The following is a 15,452-nucleotide window of genomic DNA, read 5'->3' on the forward strand; positions in this document are numbered from 1 at the left end:
CAGATTTGGAGATAAAATTCATAGAAATCAAAATAATCGATAACATAAGTAAGCGGATAATTACTTACAACAATGATAACAATAACAATTAAGCCTTCATCCCACTACGTGAGGTTGTGGATAGCTACTTACACTAATCATAAGAATTTTTATAACATAAGTGATGAACAAAAATGACCAAAAATTAGTTTTATCGCTCTTCTTCTTCATCCTTCTCCCTTTCCTTCTTGAACAAGCCACAACCAAAATGAGGGAGGTGGCGACGTTGGGGTACTTAGTGCTTAGGTTTAGAATAAAATATATAAAAATAATATTAGTAGCCTAGCGTCATAGTACTCTAGCTCACCACTGTAGTGCTACATGTTGAATTATCCATAATTATTATATAAATAAAGGCTTCAACATTGCAATAGCAATTTCTAGCGCCACTATGCTCTTAAGCCTAGTGCCACAGTGCTCAAAAGCATAACACAAAAGCGTCATGGTTCAAGCAGAAATTCCAATTTTTTATTTTAAAATATTTTTCATTTTTGGATTATTTCAATAGTTGCTACTATTTATATAATTTGCTTCCACCCACTGTAAATGATGAATGCATGATTTATCATGACATATTTGTTTAAGTATGACTGGCTGCTAGTGATTGATTGATTTAAGTTAGCCAAAACAATATACCCTATATAGGAGTATGAGTCGATATGCGTTCTTTTAAGTAAGGTTCATGGTGTAATTCTAACCATACAATATACAAGATGGAAGCATAATGGAACAAGACAATATACATCAATGGGTAAGTGTAACGACACTTATAAAAAGCTATCTGACTATGATTATGGTATGACTGATGCAAAAATATATGACATGACACATAAAAATATTATATGATTAATCAAAGTTCATGAATTGTATAGCTATTGATTTATGTGATATATTTATGACATGATTATATAAATGACTAAACATGTCATGATATGAAACTTGCATAAATTATATAATATGATATTGCACATGAACAAGATACGTGATAAGACTAATATAAGTATATGAAACATGTTATTAATACATGATATACATTATACATGATACACCTATATTAATATGATATGACATGCATAGTAATAGATATATGGATATATGTAATGCTTGAAAATAATACTTATGACATTAATATGCATCGATAATTGATAGAACATGGACATGATGCATTGATATTGATATCATATATGCATGTACTAGTAACTAATAGAATATTAATATGATTTTATTGATTCATATGATAACCTCTCATGTAGCATTTCACATGATACACTAGGATATGATTGAGATATGGATTATTGATCCACCATGCAGACATTAATATTGATTGATATTGTTCACAATGATCACTACTATGAATTGGCATTATTCATATTGATTGTTAGATTTTTCACATTGATATAATACGAATGATTACATACATGTTATTTTTGTTTTGTGAATTGATTACTATATGTTCACAATGATCACTACATGTATATCATATTAGGCTATTAGCTCATTATGTGGTTTACATGATTTTAGAAAAGGGTAAGGACTTAGACAAACTAGGTTTGTCTAAGCTGGATGATGTGCTTTAAATTAAGATGGGAGTTGAAGTGAAAAAGATCATTTATGTGTGCTGGCTAAATGATGAAATAAGATTAGTCAACATTATTACTTAATTTAAAATATGTGTTGATTTATGTCAAATGGATTGATACCGCATAATGATACAGGTCTAAATGGAAGGCTTGCTTTCAAAAACTATTATGAAGACTAACCTCAATTATTGGGAATGAAAGCAAAGAATATATCATGTTTACACTAATCATTATTTTTATAATGTGCATAGACATGCAATGTCAGATTTGTTGATGTGGTGCCCAATTTTTTACCTTGGATTCAAATCAATAGCAATGATATAATAAAGTGATGCAATATGTGTGGTTAAATCAAGTTAGCACATTGGGATGACTTAGGCTTATTTGGGATAATTTTCTTACTATTTTTATAGCATCATTGGAAGTATAAAAATTTCTTAAAAGCAGCAAAAAATAGTGGTCTAAAGCTATCCCAAACGAAGACATGGTTTAATTGATATATAAATATGTGGTAGCAATCTTAACTAAAAAATTGCTCAAATTGCATGATCTAAACTGAATAAAAGGAAACCTTGATTTTTATGTTTTTCTATTTTATTTTTTTTTTAATTTTGATTATATTAAATATGATCTTGATATTTTAAATAGATATTTTAATGTTAATAATTATCATTAAATCCATCAAAAATATAATTTAAAGATTTTTTTTTAAATGCATGATAATTAATAAAATCATAAATTAACACCAATTTTCCTTGATTGATTATATAACTAGTTAGGAAACGTAAGGTTGATAATTATTGGTAATTAATCAACTTATAAATAAATAGATGGGATTAGTGTTATAATTGTACTTAATTAAGATCATTAGCACACCAAAATTTTTTTAATTTTTTTAGAATTGTTTACTATTTTAAAAAAAAAATTAAAATAGAAATTAAAGTGGAAAATCATTAAAATCTTTAATAATACTTTAAAATATGATGCTTTATTTATTAAAGGTTAATGCATGCTCAAATTGAGAATGTATGCATGACTTTTTTATTAAACTTGCAATTCAACATGAAATAATTATAAAAACATGATGCATTTAATTATAAAATATAAATATAAAATCAGAGTTTAGATATAATAATTGTTGAATAAAGCTTAGCTAATTAATTGAATCCATTAATTACCCTTTGATTTCATAAGGCTCTTAATTACACTTCCTTTATAATGCATGAAATTGAATGACTTATAATGGTAAAATGCTCAAGAGGCTGAACTTGATGCATGTGTGGATACATATTACAATAGTTTGTCTTTAATCGTCGATCCTAACAACACAAACATAGAAAAGTCGAAAGTTTTAGATGGTATACATGGCCCATATAACTGGCTTCCAAATTTAATCAGCTCAAAATAATGTCCATATTATCCACTTTGCTTGGTGGGGTAAATCTCCCTGGAGACAAAGCTTAATTCTTAACCTTAATTCTTAAATGAAAATTTGACTCTTAACAGAATACAATGGATCGAAAAAGGATTCATGTAGCCGACCTCATGTGGCGGGATAAAAACTTCATGTTGTTGAATCCTTAACCTATGTTTTGAACACTATTTAATTACTTGGAACTTAGGTTGAGCCAAGGATTATTAAGGTTGATGATGGTGATCCGTTTGATCAATATAGACTACTCATTGGGAGGCAATCCTTATTCTAAACCATTTAGTTCAATTATATTACTATTAATTCTAATTAATTAGTCTATGAAGGTTTAGTTGATTTGGAAGCTAATTATTGAAGCTCTATAGCTAATTTTATTTGAATTTTGTTAGGAATCTAATTTGATTAACTGGGTTCCAATTATTTGACTTGAATCCTAGAACCAATTCGGCTAAATTAAAGCTTTATGGCAAGTAATTTTGATTAATTAGAAGAGTTTGCTATCCAATTTGATCAATTTGACCAAATTGGCCATATTAGATTGAATAAGTCAACTTGAGTTCAATGGGTAGCCCAACCAAGAATCGATTGAAGTTCGATTGGCCTATGGTTGATCTATTGAGACTTATTAGAAGTTTAGGCTCAATTATTTTGGGAAGGGTCTAATGAGTTGACTTATGTTATCTTAGATTCAAAAGATTAATTAACTAATCCAATCATCAAATTAATAAGATTATGATAATTTATCTAATCATCAAATTAACACAATTAGAATATAATTAATATATTGGGATCTAGTGAGACTATTAATTAGATACTGTCATTTGAGTCTATTCTAAGTTTTGAGTCCTATTGAGTCAATTAAATCACATTGGATTATCCTGGATTTGAGCTTTATCGAAACTAGTCCAATAGTCATGTTGACTAATAAAACTCGTTTGAAACATATTTTATCAGTAAATTGAGACAATTGGCCTAAAATAATCAACTTTTTTTGGCCTAAAATAATCAACTAAGTCCGGGAGTTAGAATTAATAGGCTAAGGATTTACTTTTTGTCCAACCCAAGACTAATTACAAAATTGAGTAGTCAGTGGTTAATTAGTTAGGTTTAATATAATTAAATTATTATAATCAAAATTTAAATGATTTAACCATTTATTGACCCATTGGGCCTAATTAGGTTAAGCTTTATTTAATTTTGACCATAATGGTTACATAGGCTCAATTATGATCAATCTAAGATTGGTCCTAATTAATTCAAATTTAGTGTGTAATTTTAATAATAATAGATATAGTTGTGAGATTGTGACTGTGGGTGATCAAGTCATTAAAAAGAGTGCTCGCTTTAGATGTATCGAGTCCGTTGTTCTAAGTGATGGTTAAATAGATAAGGGCACTATCAGTATAATTCAAGTTGGATGATTGAAGTGGAGGAATGCATTGAGCATGTTGTTTGACAAAAAAGTATCCCTCAAACTCAGAGGAAAAATTCTATAAGATAAAGGTGAGACCTGCAATACTCTATGGCACAAAATGCTGGTCATTAAAAGAGAAGCACTAAATTAAGTATTGCAGAGATGAGGAGGTTTAGGTGGATGAGTGGCTTGACACTTAGAATGCATAATGAGTATATACATGATAAGGTTTGACTAGCTTCAATAATAGATAAGATGGAAGAAAATCGCCTTATATGGTTTGTATATAAAATGTAGGTCTTCCACTGATCAGATTAGGAGAATAGATATATTAGATCAGACCTATGTTAAGAAATGTAGAGATAGACCTAAAATAACTTGGTTATACATATTAGAAATGACCTTTGTGTACTAAATTAAAATAAGAATTTAACTCTTAATAGGACGTCATATAGAAATTCATATAGTCAACCCCACACAGTAGGATAAAGGCTTGATTTTGTTGTTATTGTTATTGTTGTACGCTAACTACGGGGTCGAATCTAAGAATAGTCAGTACATAGAATTGAAACTAACTTAGCCAAGGCTAGCCTTAATTTAATCAAAAACCCTAAACTATAAAATTAGAGATAATTGTATAACTCTAGCCTGGGCTAGAGGATAAGTAAGAGATATTAGACTCAATCAAGTGAGAGTGACCTAGATTAGGAATTGACAAACTCAATCAAACAATCAAATGAGCAAGAAGTAACTTGAGCTAAACAAATCCAAGCATCAAATAACTTAAATTTTTACCAACAAATATAACACAGTAAACATATCCATTTCATATCTAGAAAATCAGCAATATTAGCAGAAAAGATTGATCAACCTTTTAAAATTACTTAGTTATGAGAAACTTTTTTTTTTTTAGGAACGAGGAGTATCGGCATGCTTCCACGTTAGCTTGTGACGCACTTGGCGATGTCCACTAGTCTCCTTGACTGGCCTAGAAGAGAAACCCACACCTATTACTATTCGTGGCCCACAGTTATTGGGTCCCCCCTAGAGGGGCTCTGCCACCCGAGGGAATCGAGCACGGGTTGAGTGGTTTGGTTCCCAACCGCAGTCGTCCACCAATCAAGCTAAGCATTGATGGGTGTTATTATGAGAAACTTCATCACCAAGCCAAAAACATAAAAGAACGAATGTAATGTGTATGTAAATTTGTCTTAATTTGCCAAAATGCCGAAATTTATATACATTGCTCTGTTTTCACAATCTAATGCCTACGAAACCCTAAAAAGTATTTAATAAAAAGAAAAAGAAAAAGAAGTTGAGTAATTCATGATGGAAGAGCCACAGTTATCTGCCTCAATGGATGCTGAGTCTCAGGCCCTCCAGCGTGCTTCACAAAATCAGCCGGCGAGAAAAAGCTCCCATGGCAGTCGCATAAAATTCTCACTTCACTCTCAGAGCACTGGTATAAGCATCCATTGATCTTCTTCCCCTCACTGCTTTGCGTAGAAACTAAAGCTCCACGCTTTCGTCTTAAAGCTGGCTTTTTTCGTCCTTTGGTAGGAGTGGGTGGTTTCTTCAGTCCTGGTTTCGAGTTTCTGAATGAAGAAATGTGCGAAGTATTATCTGTAGTGGCACCACTTGAATGGCTCCTTGATTCAGTACTGCTGCTGCTTTCTCCTGAAAAGTAAAAACAATCTTACATTTAATAAGTTCTTCGTAGTTTTAAAGGGGATTTTTTGAGTAATTTCAAATAAAAGTGAGGCAAAAATCACTGTATTGCACAGTGATAAATGATCCAGAAGCTGAAATTTTGCAGCTTCTTTCATCCTATTACTACATGTAATGATTTTTCTATTATCTAAAACTTAAAAATCGTGCAACAAGATCAGCAATGACAACCCGATTTCAATTTATTAAAAAAGAAAAGGGAAAAAAAACTAATTTTTCTGAAAAAGATCAGAGCTTTGTACCTTTAGCAGAGAGACTCTGAAGAACAGAGGTCCTAGAAATACTACTCTCCTGCGAACTTAGCCGACCAGCGGCCTCCGCCTGGCAATCACCGGCAGCGACTCCATCCATTTCCGCCACCAAACTCCGGTTGCCCCTCGGCTCATACACACTATTTTCGACAGCATCCACAGAGCTAGGAACCCAGCAGGGCATCATAGAAACATAGCAATAGCCGTTCGGCGCCTGCAAAATCACCGGTATAAACTGCAAAGCATAAGGCACCGGACCCTCCTCCATTTTCGGCTTCTTCGCTTCGACCGCCTCATCGCTCTCCCGCACCCGCTTCCTGGACCCCACTTCGCCGGAGCTCAACCTCAGAGAAAGCTCTAGCCTGGCATCCATCCCATTCTCTTCCACCACCGCCGGCGAATCCATCGCCACCGTATCCACCGTTCTTTTCTCCAATCGTCCCGTCAAATCCAGCTCCATTCCAGCGATCTCTCCAAACAAATCAAAAGCCAAAATTTTGCTCTGATTTTTAAAACGGTAGGGGAGAAGATCCTCCATTATATAGCGCCACCGCTCATCGGAACCGTCGACACGTGGTTCGTTTAGAGCAAAACCGGTTCCACCTGAGAAAATAGTAAGCTGTTTTGCTTCAAACAGCCTTAGAGATTGTTACCGTCTTATTTAAGGACACGTGTAATTATTTATAGTGAACGTGGCTTATTGACGTGTTGCTGTGCTATAGATGTACAAAATTGGTGAGAAGAGAGACACGTGGCGAAAGCAGATGACGCGTGGTTGTGTTGGTTGATCGAGTACGAGTTTTAAGTTGTGGAATGGCCGTTTATGTAGCGTATTACCACGTGGCGTTGTTGGAGAAAGTTGATGGGGACCTTCGGGACCGTAGCGTTCCGCCACGTGTTGGGCAGATGGTAAAGGGTCTTTGCAAGGAGGCAGATTTTGAGCGATGGGAGGATCTATTCGTAACAGATGGCCAAAGAAACAAATCATGACGAGGCAGACGATTCGGTCCAAAAAAAAAATCATTTATTTAATTATTTACTTTAACATAAATAAATAAATAAATGATTTTTTTGTTTATTTATTTATGTTCAAATATGTCAAAACAAAAAAAGAAGAATTTTAACATAAATCTATTTGGGAATTTATAAATTGTTTTCATAAAATCATCTGTGTTTTATTGCTCAACTTCTCAGGTTGTCCACTAATTAAAACCTGTTGTTTTTTGGTAATTTGTGGGGTCAGGAATATACGAAAAGAGTTATAAAAATAGTATATTTACCAATTTCTATGTTTATCTTGACCATCCATTATCAACCTTAGAGAGATCTGACACAATTCATAACGGCTAGTATTTAAAATATTTTTCCCCCTTACCCTTTTTAATCCGCCAGAGGCCATTAACTCGCATTAGCGCACTTATATATTATATACAAGATGAAGTTTATATGATTGATACATCACGCAAAAATTATCTTGATCGGGCAAGCGCACTTATATATTATATACAAGATGAAGTTTATATGCTAAATATACAAATGATATAATTTTAAGTGTTATGTAAATAAATCCCATCTTTTTTATTATTTGATTTGATATAGAATATTTAAGTGGAAGATATTGAATATTAAAAAATATTTATTTTTAATGGTTTCAGAATTTACTGAAATTGTGATGATTTTAAATGCAAGGAAAATGTAGTGCCTGCAAAATATTGTATTACATATAATTATTTGATTATTTGATTATTTGAGCAATTATAAATGAACAAAAACTATATTTACAAAATATTAACACTAATTGTTAATTTACAAATTACATATTTACATTTATAAAAAATAATGTAAAACATTAATTACATTTACTAAATACTAATATACATTACAATATTACATTTACATTATTATACAAATATTAAAACACTCAAACACAAAGGGTTTAATTAAATTCGGGTCAAAGTTGGGGATCGTGGTCGGGTTCTCGGGTCAACCGTACCCAACCCGATTTTTAAAACGGGTCAAGTTTCTAAACCCAAACCCAACCCGTTGGATAAACTGATTGACCCAAACCCAGACTTTTCTAGAGCGGGTCCATGTCAGATTCGAGTGAGGTCAAATTTTGACACCTCTACGAAATGCATAGTGAATTTCTTTTTAAATTTACGACAAATGTGTACCGAAACAACTGACTGTTGCAGCTTAAACCAAACATTGCAACGACAAATCGCATAGCTCCTAAATATGCAAACAAATATATTAATGATGAAATACAACATATCACAAAAAATTTGAATATTTCCAAAAAAAATCACGAGTGAAACAAATTAGTCATTAATTTTTGATATCATATTCAATCACAAAATATTTTTTACTTAATCAAAGTATTATGAAACTAGCATTGCAAGTTTCAATGCTTTGGATTTTATGTCTATATAATACAAGCCTTAGTGACTCATTTATAAATATTTTTTTTATTATTGTTAAAATAAGAAATAGTCCTCTCCTAAATTTAAACTCCAATTAAAAATTATAAGAATTGCATATGTCCTCTCCTATTTTCTTTAAAAAAATACACTTAATTAAGCATCCCTTTGACTTTGTTAGCCTAAAATGATGAGTAATGCCTTCTATACATCATTATATAGAATTTAATTTAATTTTTATTTTTTAATTATTATTTCAGTATTTTTTTCCCTTTTAATTATTATTTCAGTATTTTTGCCCATTTTAGCAAATAAATGAAATAAATATAAGTTTTATTAAAAAAAAATCTCTAATTAAAGCAACATCTTTGTATGTGGCGTGCCATATAAGGCCCATGTCATGTAGAAGAAAGTGGTGGATTAATATTATGGTTTTTGTAATTAAAAATATTAATAAATGTGTATGAGATATTTTTTAATATAATTTACATGTCATTTAAATTAGTAATTTTCAATAAGAAATTATATACCGAATGCTATATAATCACATTATCAACATATTAATATGTATTTTTTTATGTGTGTTTTCTTTAAGTTTATTGTTCTAGATAATCAGTGTTAAAAAAATTAACGAGTTGAGTTTTGGCTTGATCTGATATTAACTCGATATGAATCTAGTAAATTCCTACCCGACTCACTTAATGAACTCGGTCAAAAAGGTGGACTAAAATCTAGGGGTGTCAAAATTTGGTCACTGGTCCGATTCGGGTCGAACCCGGAACTCACCTGAAACTACTCGGGTCAGCTTGAACAAGACCCGTTTATGCAAATGGGTCAATTTTTTGAACCTAAACCTACCCCACTTCGGGTTTGGGTCAACACAATCTGACCAGTAAGACTGCAGCCGACCAGCAGCATTGGGAGCGGCCAGACAGCGGCATTGCGATAGTAGCACGGAAACAACCAGGCAGCGACAACAGCACAACAACGGGGGGATGCACAGCAAGTGACTTGGGCAAGCGAGCAGGCTATTCGGGCAGAAGCGAGCAAGCAACACGGCAGGTGACTCAGGCGCGCGATAGGCGATGCGAGCACACGGGCAAGTGAAGCAAGCATCAGGGCAGCCTATGCGAGCAGGCGACCTACTACGAATCATTCTCGGGGTTCTAGGTCATCCTAAACCAACATGATTTTTTGAAATGGTTCGGCTTGTTGAACCCGAACTTGACCCGTGTCAAAAACGGATTGACCCTAACTCAGATTTTTTGGGTCATGTTAAATACTGAAACCCCTACTAAAATCTGACCCGTTGACAATCTAACTCTATTGAACCTTACTAAATTTTTTTTTTTATTAAAAATTATATATATAACTTTAACTATAGAGCTTAAGTGAATTGATCATTAACTATAGAGCTTAAGCGAATTGAGCATAATTAAGAAGAGCATACCGACGAGCAACATAATTTAAAGAAAAAACATAAAACAACTTATCAGATCAAAATCAGATTCATGAGTCAATCCGAACACGATCAGTTAATTAAACGGGTCTAAATTTTAGAAATATGAACTCAACCTATTTATCATACAGATAAATTCAAATCTTAATTTTTTTGATCGAATTATTTATCAACTCTTGTATTATAGATATTAAATAAATATGAAAAGAAGTCCTAATATGCTTCTTAAATTTTACCATGAAAGCAAGCCAAGTGATTTAGCTATAAAACTTTATTCGTAATTAAAAAATAATAATTTTATTTTTTTACTTTTTTTCAAGTATTTTTAACTCTCTTCATATTTGTAATATAAAATATCTCTAATACCATTAAAGTTGTGTTTGATGGTACCAATTAAAATAAATAAAAAAAAATTAGTAATTTAAAGCCTTTTGCAGTACGAGCTGGAGAACAGTCCACGGAGTAATTGACTAGACAGGGATTCTTTGCAGTCGCGACACGTGGCGCCACACCATTGGAATGGCAGAGTAGAGACAACCTAACACACACATGCATGGTTGGCTTCCACGCGTTTCCCAATTTCTTGGTAGCTTCCTTTCTCTCCTCACTTAAAATGTGATTTTTAAAGAGAAATTATTACGTGTGCTAATTGGATACCGTTTGGAGGTGAATTAGGAGTAAATTTTTTTTTGAGAAATTTTGGCGCAAAGCCCGTATCATTTATAAAAAGCAAATACAAGTTAAAGTGTAAAAACAAAAAAAAAACAAATTACAGGAGCTCAAAACAAACAAGAGACTTAGAGATCAAAAGGACCAAGAAGGTCAAACAAGAAACAAAAATCAATCTACAAGATTGAAGGACTCACGAACTCTTGTAGGATCGCGGGACACACCAAAATAGCACCAATAGCAGAACCCCTGCTTGCCAAAGAGAATGTCCAAGGGGTAGCTGATAAAATCAGTATTCATCATTGTCCTTCCAAAACTCCCAGGCAACGGGAAGCAAGGCGAGAAATAAGATTGGAGCTAAGTAGAGATCTTGTCTTTCCAGTTTGAGGTCTTGTGCATAATAGCTTTTTTAATTTTTATAATCACCTCTCTTGGCATTCAAAAATTTTTCTAAAGATTATATCATTTCTGACTCTCCAAACATAATAAATAACAACACATGAATCAAGTTTGAAGTAGCAAGTATGATTCCTTGATAAATTCTATTGCAGAATATTATTAAAGGCTTGGCGAATATTCGGTCTCATAAGGAGGTGACTCAGCCAAGGGAGAAAGTGCTTTATGATGTTGTAAGTAAAGCTGCACACAAAAAATAGGTGGGATATAGTTTCATGTTCTAAAAAACAAAAACAACAAGTTGATTATGTGTTAATCCCACAGGCTTTTAAGACGTATGTTGTTTTTAGGCCCCTTTTGAAAGCTAACCAGACGTACGCAGAAAAACAGAGGGAATACCATTTATGCCACACTAGTTTATGCCACAAAACAACTTCAAACAGAGAGTAGAATTGGTCATTAATGCTCTTAAAATTGGGATTCTGGGATCCCAACCATCTATGATTTATCGGGGTGGAACTAATGGGAATACCGTGAACTTTAGTAATAATCGAGCCATCAAAACATAATGGTAGAGACCAACTTGTACCGTTTAAAACAGACGAAACCTTCCAGCTATAGAGAGAAGATAAGCAGTTGATATAGATAGAATCATTCAATAGTTCAACAATAGAAGAGTCGTTGCACCAAGGGTCCTATAAAAGAGACAAATTGCTCTCGGAATGTATAAAAAAGTAATGCAATGTCTAATGTTGCCAGCCACCTTGCATAAATATTTCTAGTATTGTGAGCATTTAGCAATCTTAGGATTCCAGAGAGAATGGTACTTAGAGCACCACCAGTCGAATAAGGGATTGCTAGAGTTAAGAAATCTCCAGATTATCGAACAAGAGCAGATGTGGTAGAGGGAGTTAATATAGGGAATGCGAAGCCCTCCATTGGGTTTAGGGGTGCAGGTGTACTTCCAAGCAATAATATGAAGTTTTCTAAGATTCACAATACCAAAGAAGAGGAACCTAGAGCACATACGATTAATAGACTTGCAGCAGCTTTTTGGTAGAATGGAACCCCTAATACAATATGCAAGAGTGTTGCATACAATAAATTTAAGAAGCTGGAGTCTACCAGCAAGGGAGAAGACTTTGGCTCTCCAACCATCAAGGGTGGTGGCAATTCTTTGGAGTAAGGGTTGGAAATCCAAAGCCTTCAATTCCCTATAAAAATAGGTAAGCCGAGGTATTTAATAGGATAATCCTAATTCATTTCTAGATAATCCGATGATCGTACATAATAATTTCTCTTTTTTAAGAGGACAAAATTATCTTTGGCTATTGCATCAAATTTCAATTGATAGAAAATTTTTAAAAATTAACTTTTTTTTTTATTATGAATGTGGTGTTAATTAATTGAATTAAAATAATACTAAACATTATTTTAACTAAAATTTGATTAATATATATATTTTTAAGATTATTAATTAGTTGTCTAATATTTGTTATTTCATAGAGTATGATATCAATAGATTACGTATGGTTACTTTTTAATATTAAAAAAATAAAATTTCAATAATTTTTAGTTAAAATTTAGAGGCCTGAAAAAATTGAAAATATTTATATATTAAACTATTGAGTATTCAAGGAAATATAAAATAATTAAATATTAATTCTAAGATAATAAAACTTCTTATTTGGTGAAGCATTAATTTTTATGTTTACACAAATCAAGAAAATTTAAAATGTCATAGTTGATGCATAATTTCGCTTGATTTAATTGAATCATAGATCAAACAAACCTAAATAAACATAATAGCCCTCATATGAAATTCAAAGCTTTGGACATTTGACCCACTCAAATGAGAGTATTAAAATGCTGAGATTGAGTGAGGCCACATGCGATGGCAGGTTCTCATTCTTAGAAAAAAATATTTGTGCAGAGTCCAGACAGGAAGAACCGTCCGGATATGTGATCATACATTGTGAACAAATTATACTCGCATGCTCGGACGGTTCTTCCCGTTCGGACTCTGCACAAAAAAAATTATCAATTCTTAGGCACTAAAAACCACTCCATTAGCAGGAGGAGCTACACCATGACCTCCTACAACATCCACATTGCCTCATTACTATGTCGTTTATTCAAGAGGATCAGAGTTACTCAACCCTCTACACATTTGATGCATTATTATTACGTATCCAAACATTTACGACAATAAAGATAGAGAGAAAATTTAATATTATCAATATAAGATGAGCTATTAGTGACGATAAGATGATATTTAAGACCACAACAAGTTACACATCAAAGCCTATGCCAAAAGAAACCCCCACTCATATTGTCGCAACTCATGGGTTTTGTTTAATCTCTTTGTGCTCATGTATGATTCACTTATATATAATATGTGTAAATATTAGTGTTGTATATAAGCTGATGAGCAGAGCTATAGTCGTAGCATTGGTGCCATTCCCTCATTGGCTTGAACTAAAAGTTCAAGGAGGTTAAATGAAGGAGGTGTTGTACTATTGATACTTTGAAAATAAGTAAAAGAAATTAGGGTCTCATTTGGGATAACTTTTTTACTTCTTTCTAAAACTGTTTTTTAGTATAAAAAATTTTTGATACTTGAAAATTGCTTAAAAAACATTAAAAAGTTGTCACAAATGAAGCCTAATACTGTTAATTTTGTATTTAGAGATAAGTTTTTTTTTTGGAAACTTTTGAATGAATTAAATCGTAAACTCACACACACAACACATATGTAAGCTTCGAACTTAAGATCTCTTAATTGGTAGATTTTGCTCTAAACCAACTTATTAACAGGGGCAGAACTAGCCTTACTTTTCAGAGGAAGGGGGGGGAAATTGTATAAAGATTATAGTATTTTAAAATTTTTAGAGGGGAGGGGGGGGGGCAATTGCCTAAAAATCATTGTAATAAAGATCAAAAAATAGATGGACAGAAGACAAATTACCTACAGAATAATATAACAATTTTTTTTAAGGTCCCACTACAAAATTAGATTCAATTTGCAGCCGTCCAAAATTATAAAATTTCTCTATTTTACTTTATTGTATTTTCAATTTTAAAGAGCAAATATGCTTATAAACTCTTACACAGTTACACTCCCTTATTTATAAGAATATATTGCCAATGTAATGCATAAAAAATTAATATATAAACACGATTTTAAAATTCGAATCATGTTCTTATTCAACTTATATTAAATAGGATTATATTACACAAAGTTATAAATGAACCAAATCGAGCTGAGTGCTATCTAATCCAAATTTATTTTTTAATTTTCTTATTAAATTCCAATCATACATGATAATGACACCAATTTCCGAATCTTATTCAAACATATTGATGAAATATATTCTAATTATTAGATCTAATTATATTTATAAATTTTAATCAAAATTAGTGTAATTCATAATATATTATTTAAATTATTTGAAATTTAATTATTATTCAGAAAAAAATAAATTTAAAGCTACCTATTTATCTAATTATTTAATACTTTCATAATCCTTATACCTCTAATAATGACAAAATTTAAAAAATATATAAATTTATGCAAAAAATATAATAAGTCATCAAATTAATAATTAATTTATCAATAAATAAATTTTTATCGAGTTCTTAAGGATCTATTTATTAAATAATAATAAAATATTCATAACGATAAATGAATGAGAGGTTCAATATTCAAAATTATTTTTTATATAATGAGTTTTAAAATTTTATTTAAATATTTTCATAATATAAATAAATATTGAATTTTTTATTACATTTATTAGCTTACATTTCTTATAATAAATAAGATGCTAAAATAATATGAGGCATAGAAATATAGAATCTTTACTTTTCTTAATTAAAAAAAATTGAAAGATGAAAAGTTTGTAATATTTTAATTGTCTTGGAATGGATATATTTTACAAGAAAGTATGAAAAACAACATATCACGCAAAAAATCAAATTACATTTCTGCCCCTAATATTCTATAAATAAGCCTCCCTCCAAGTGATCGGTTCCGTTTCTCGCTGGCCAGTTCTCATGAGAGAGAG

General features: G+C 31.8%; 1 protein-coding gene across 1 annotated transcript; it reads right to left on the reverse strand.

The window, feature by feature from the left end:
- Window positions 1–5,655: 5,655 nt before the first annotated feature.
- LOC110104618 (ninja-family protein 3-like) lies at window positions 5,656–6,942 on the reverse strand. Its single transcript, XM_020833792.2, has 2 exons — window positions 6,436–6,942; window positions 5,656–6,142 (listed from the first exon to the last, which is right to left on the reverse strand). The coding sequence occupies exons 1-2, from the start codon at window positions 6,902–6,904 to the stop codon at window positions 5,790–5,792; spliced, it is 822 nt and encodes a 273-aa protein (XP_020689451.1). The 5' UTR covers window positions 6,905–6,942; the 3' UTR covers window positions 5,656–5,789.
- Window positions 6,943–15,452: the final 8,510 nt, after the last annotated feature.

Source organism: Dendrobium catenatum, unplaced genomic scaffold, assembly GCF_001605985.2.
Source record: "Dendrobium catenatum unplaced genomic scaffold, ASM160598v2 fragScaff_scaffold_781, whole genome shotgun sequence".
Lineage (NCBI taxonomy): Eukaryota > Viridiplantae > Streptophyta > Magnoliopsida > Asparagales > Orchidaceae > Dendrobium > Dendrobium catenatum.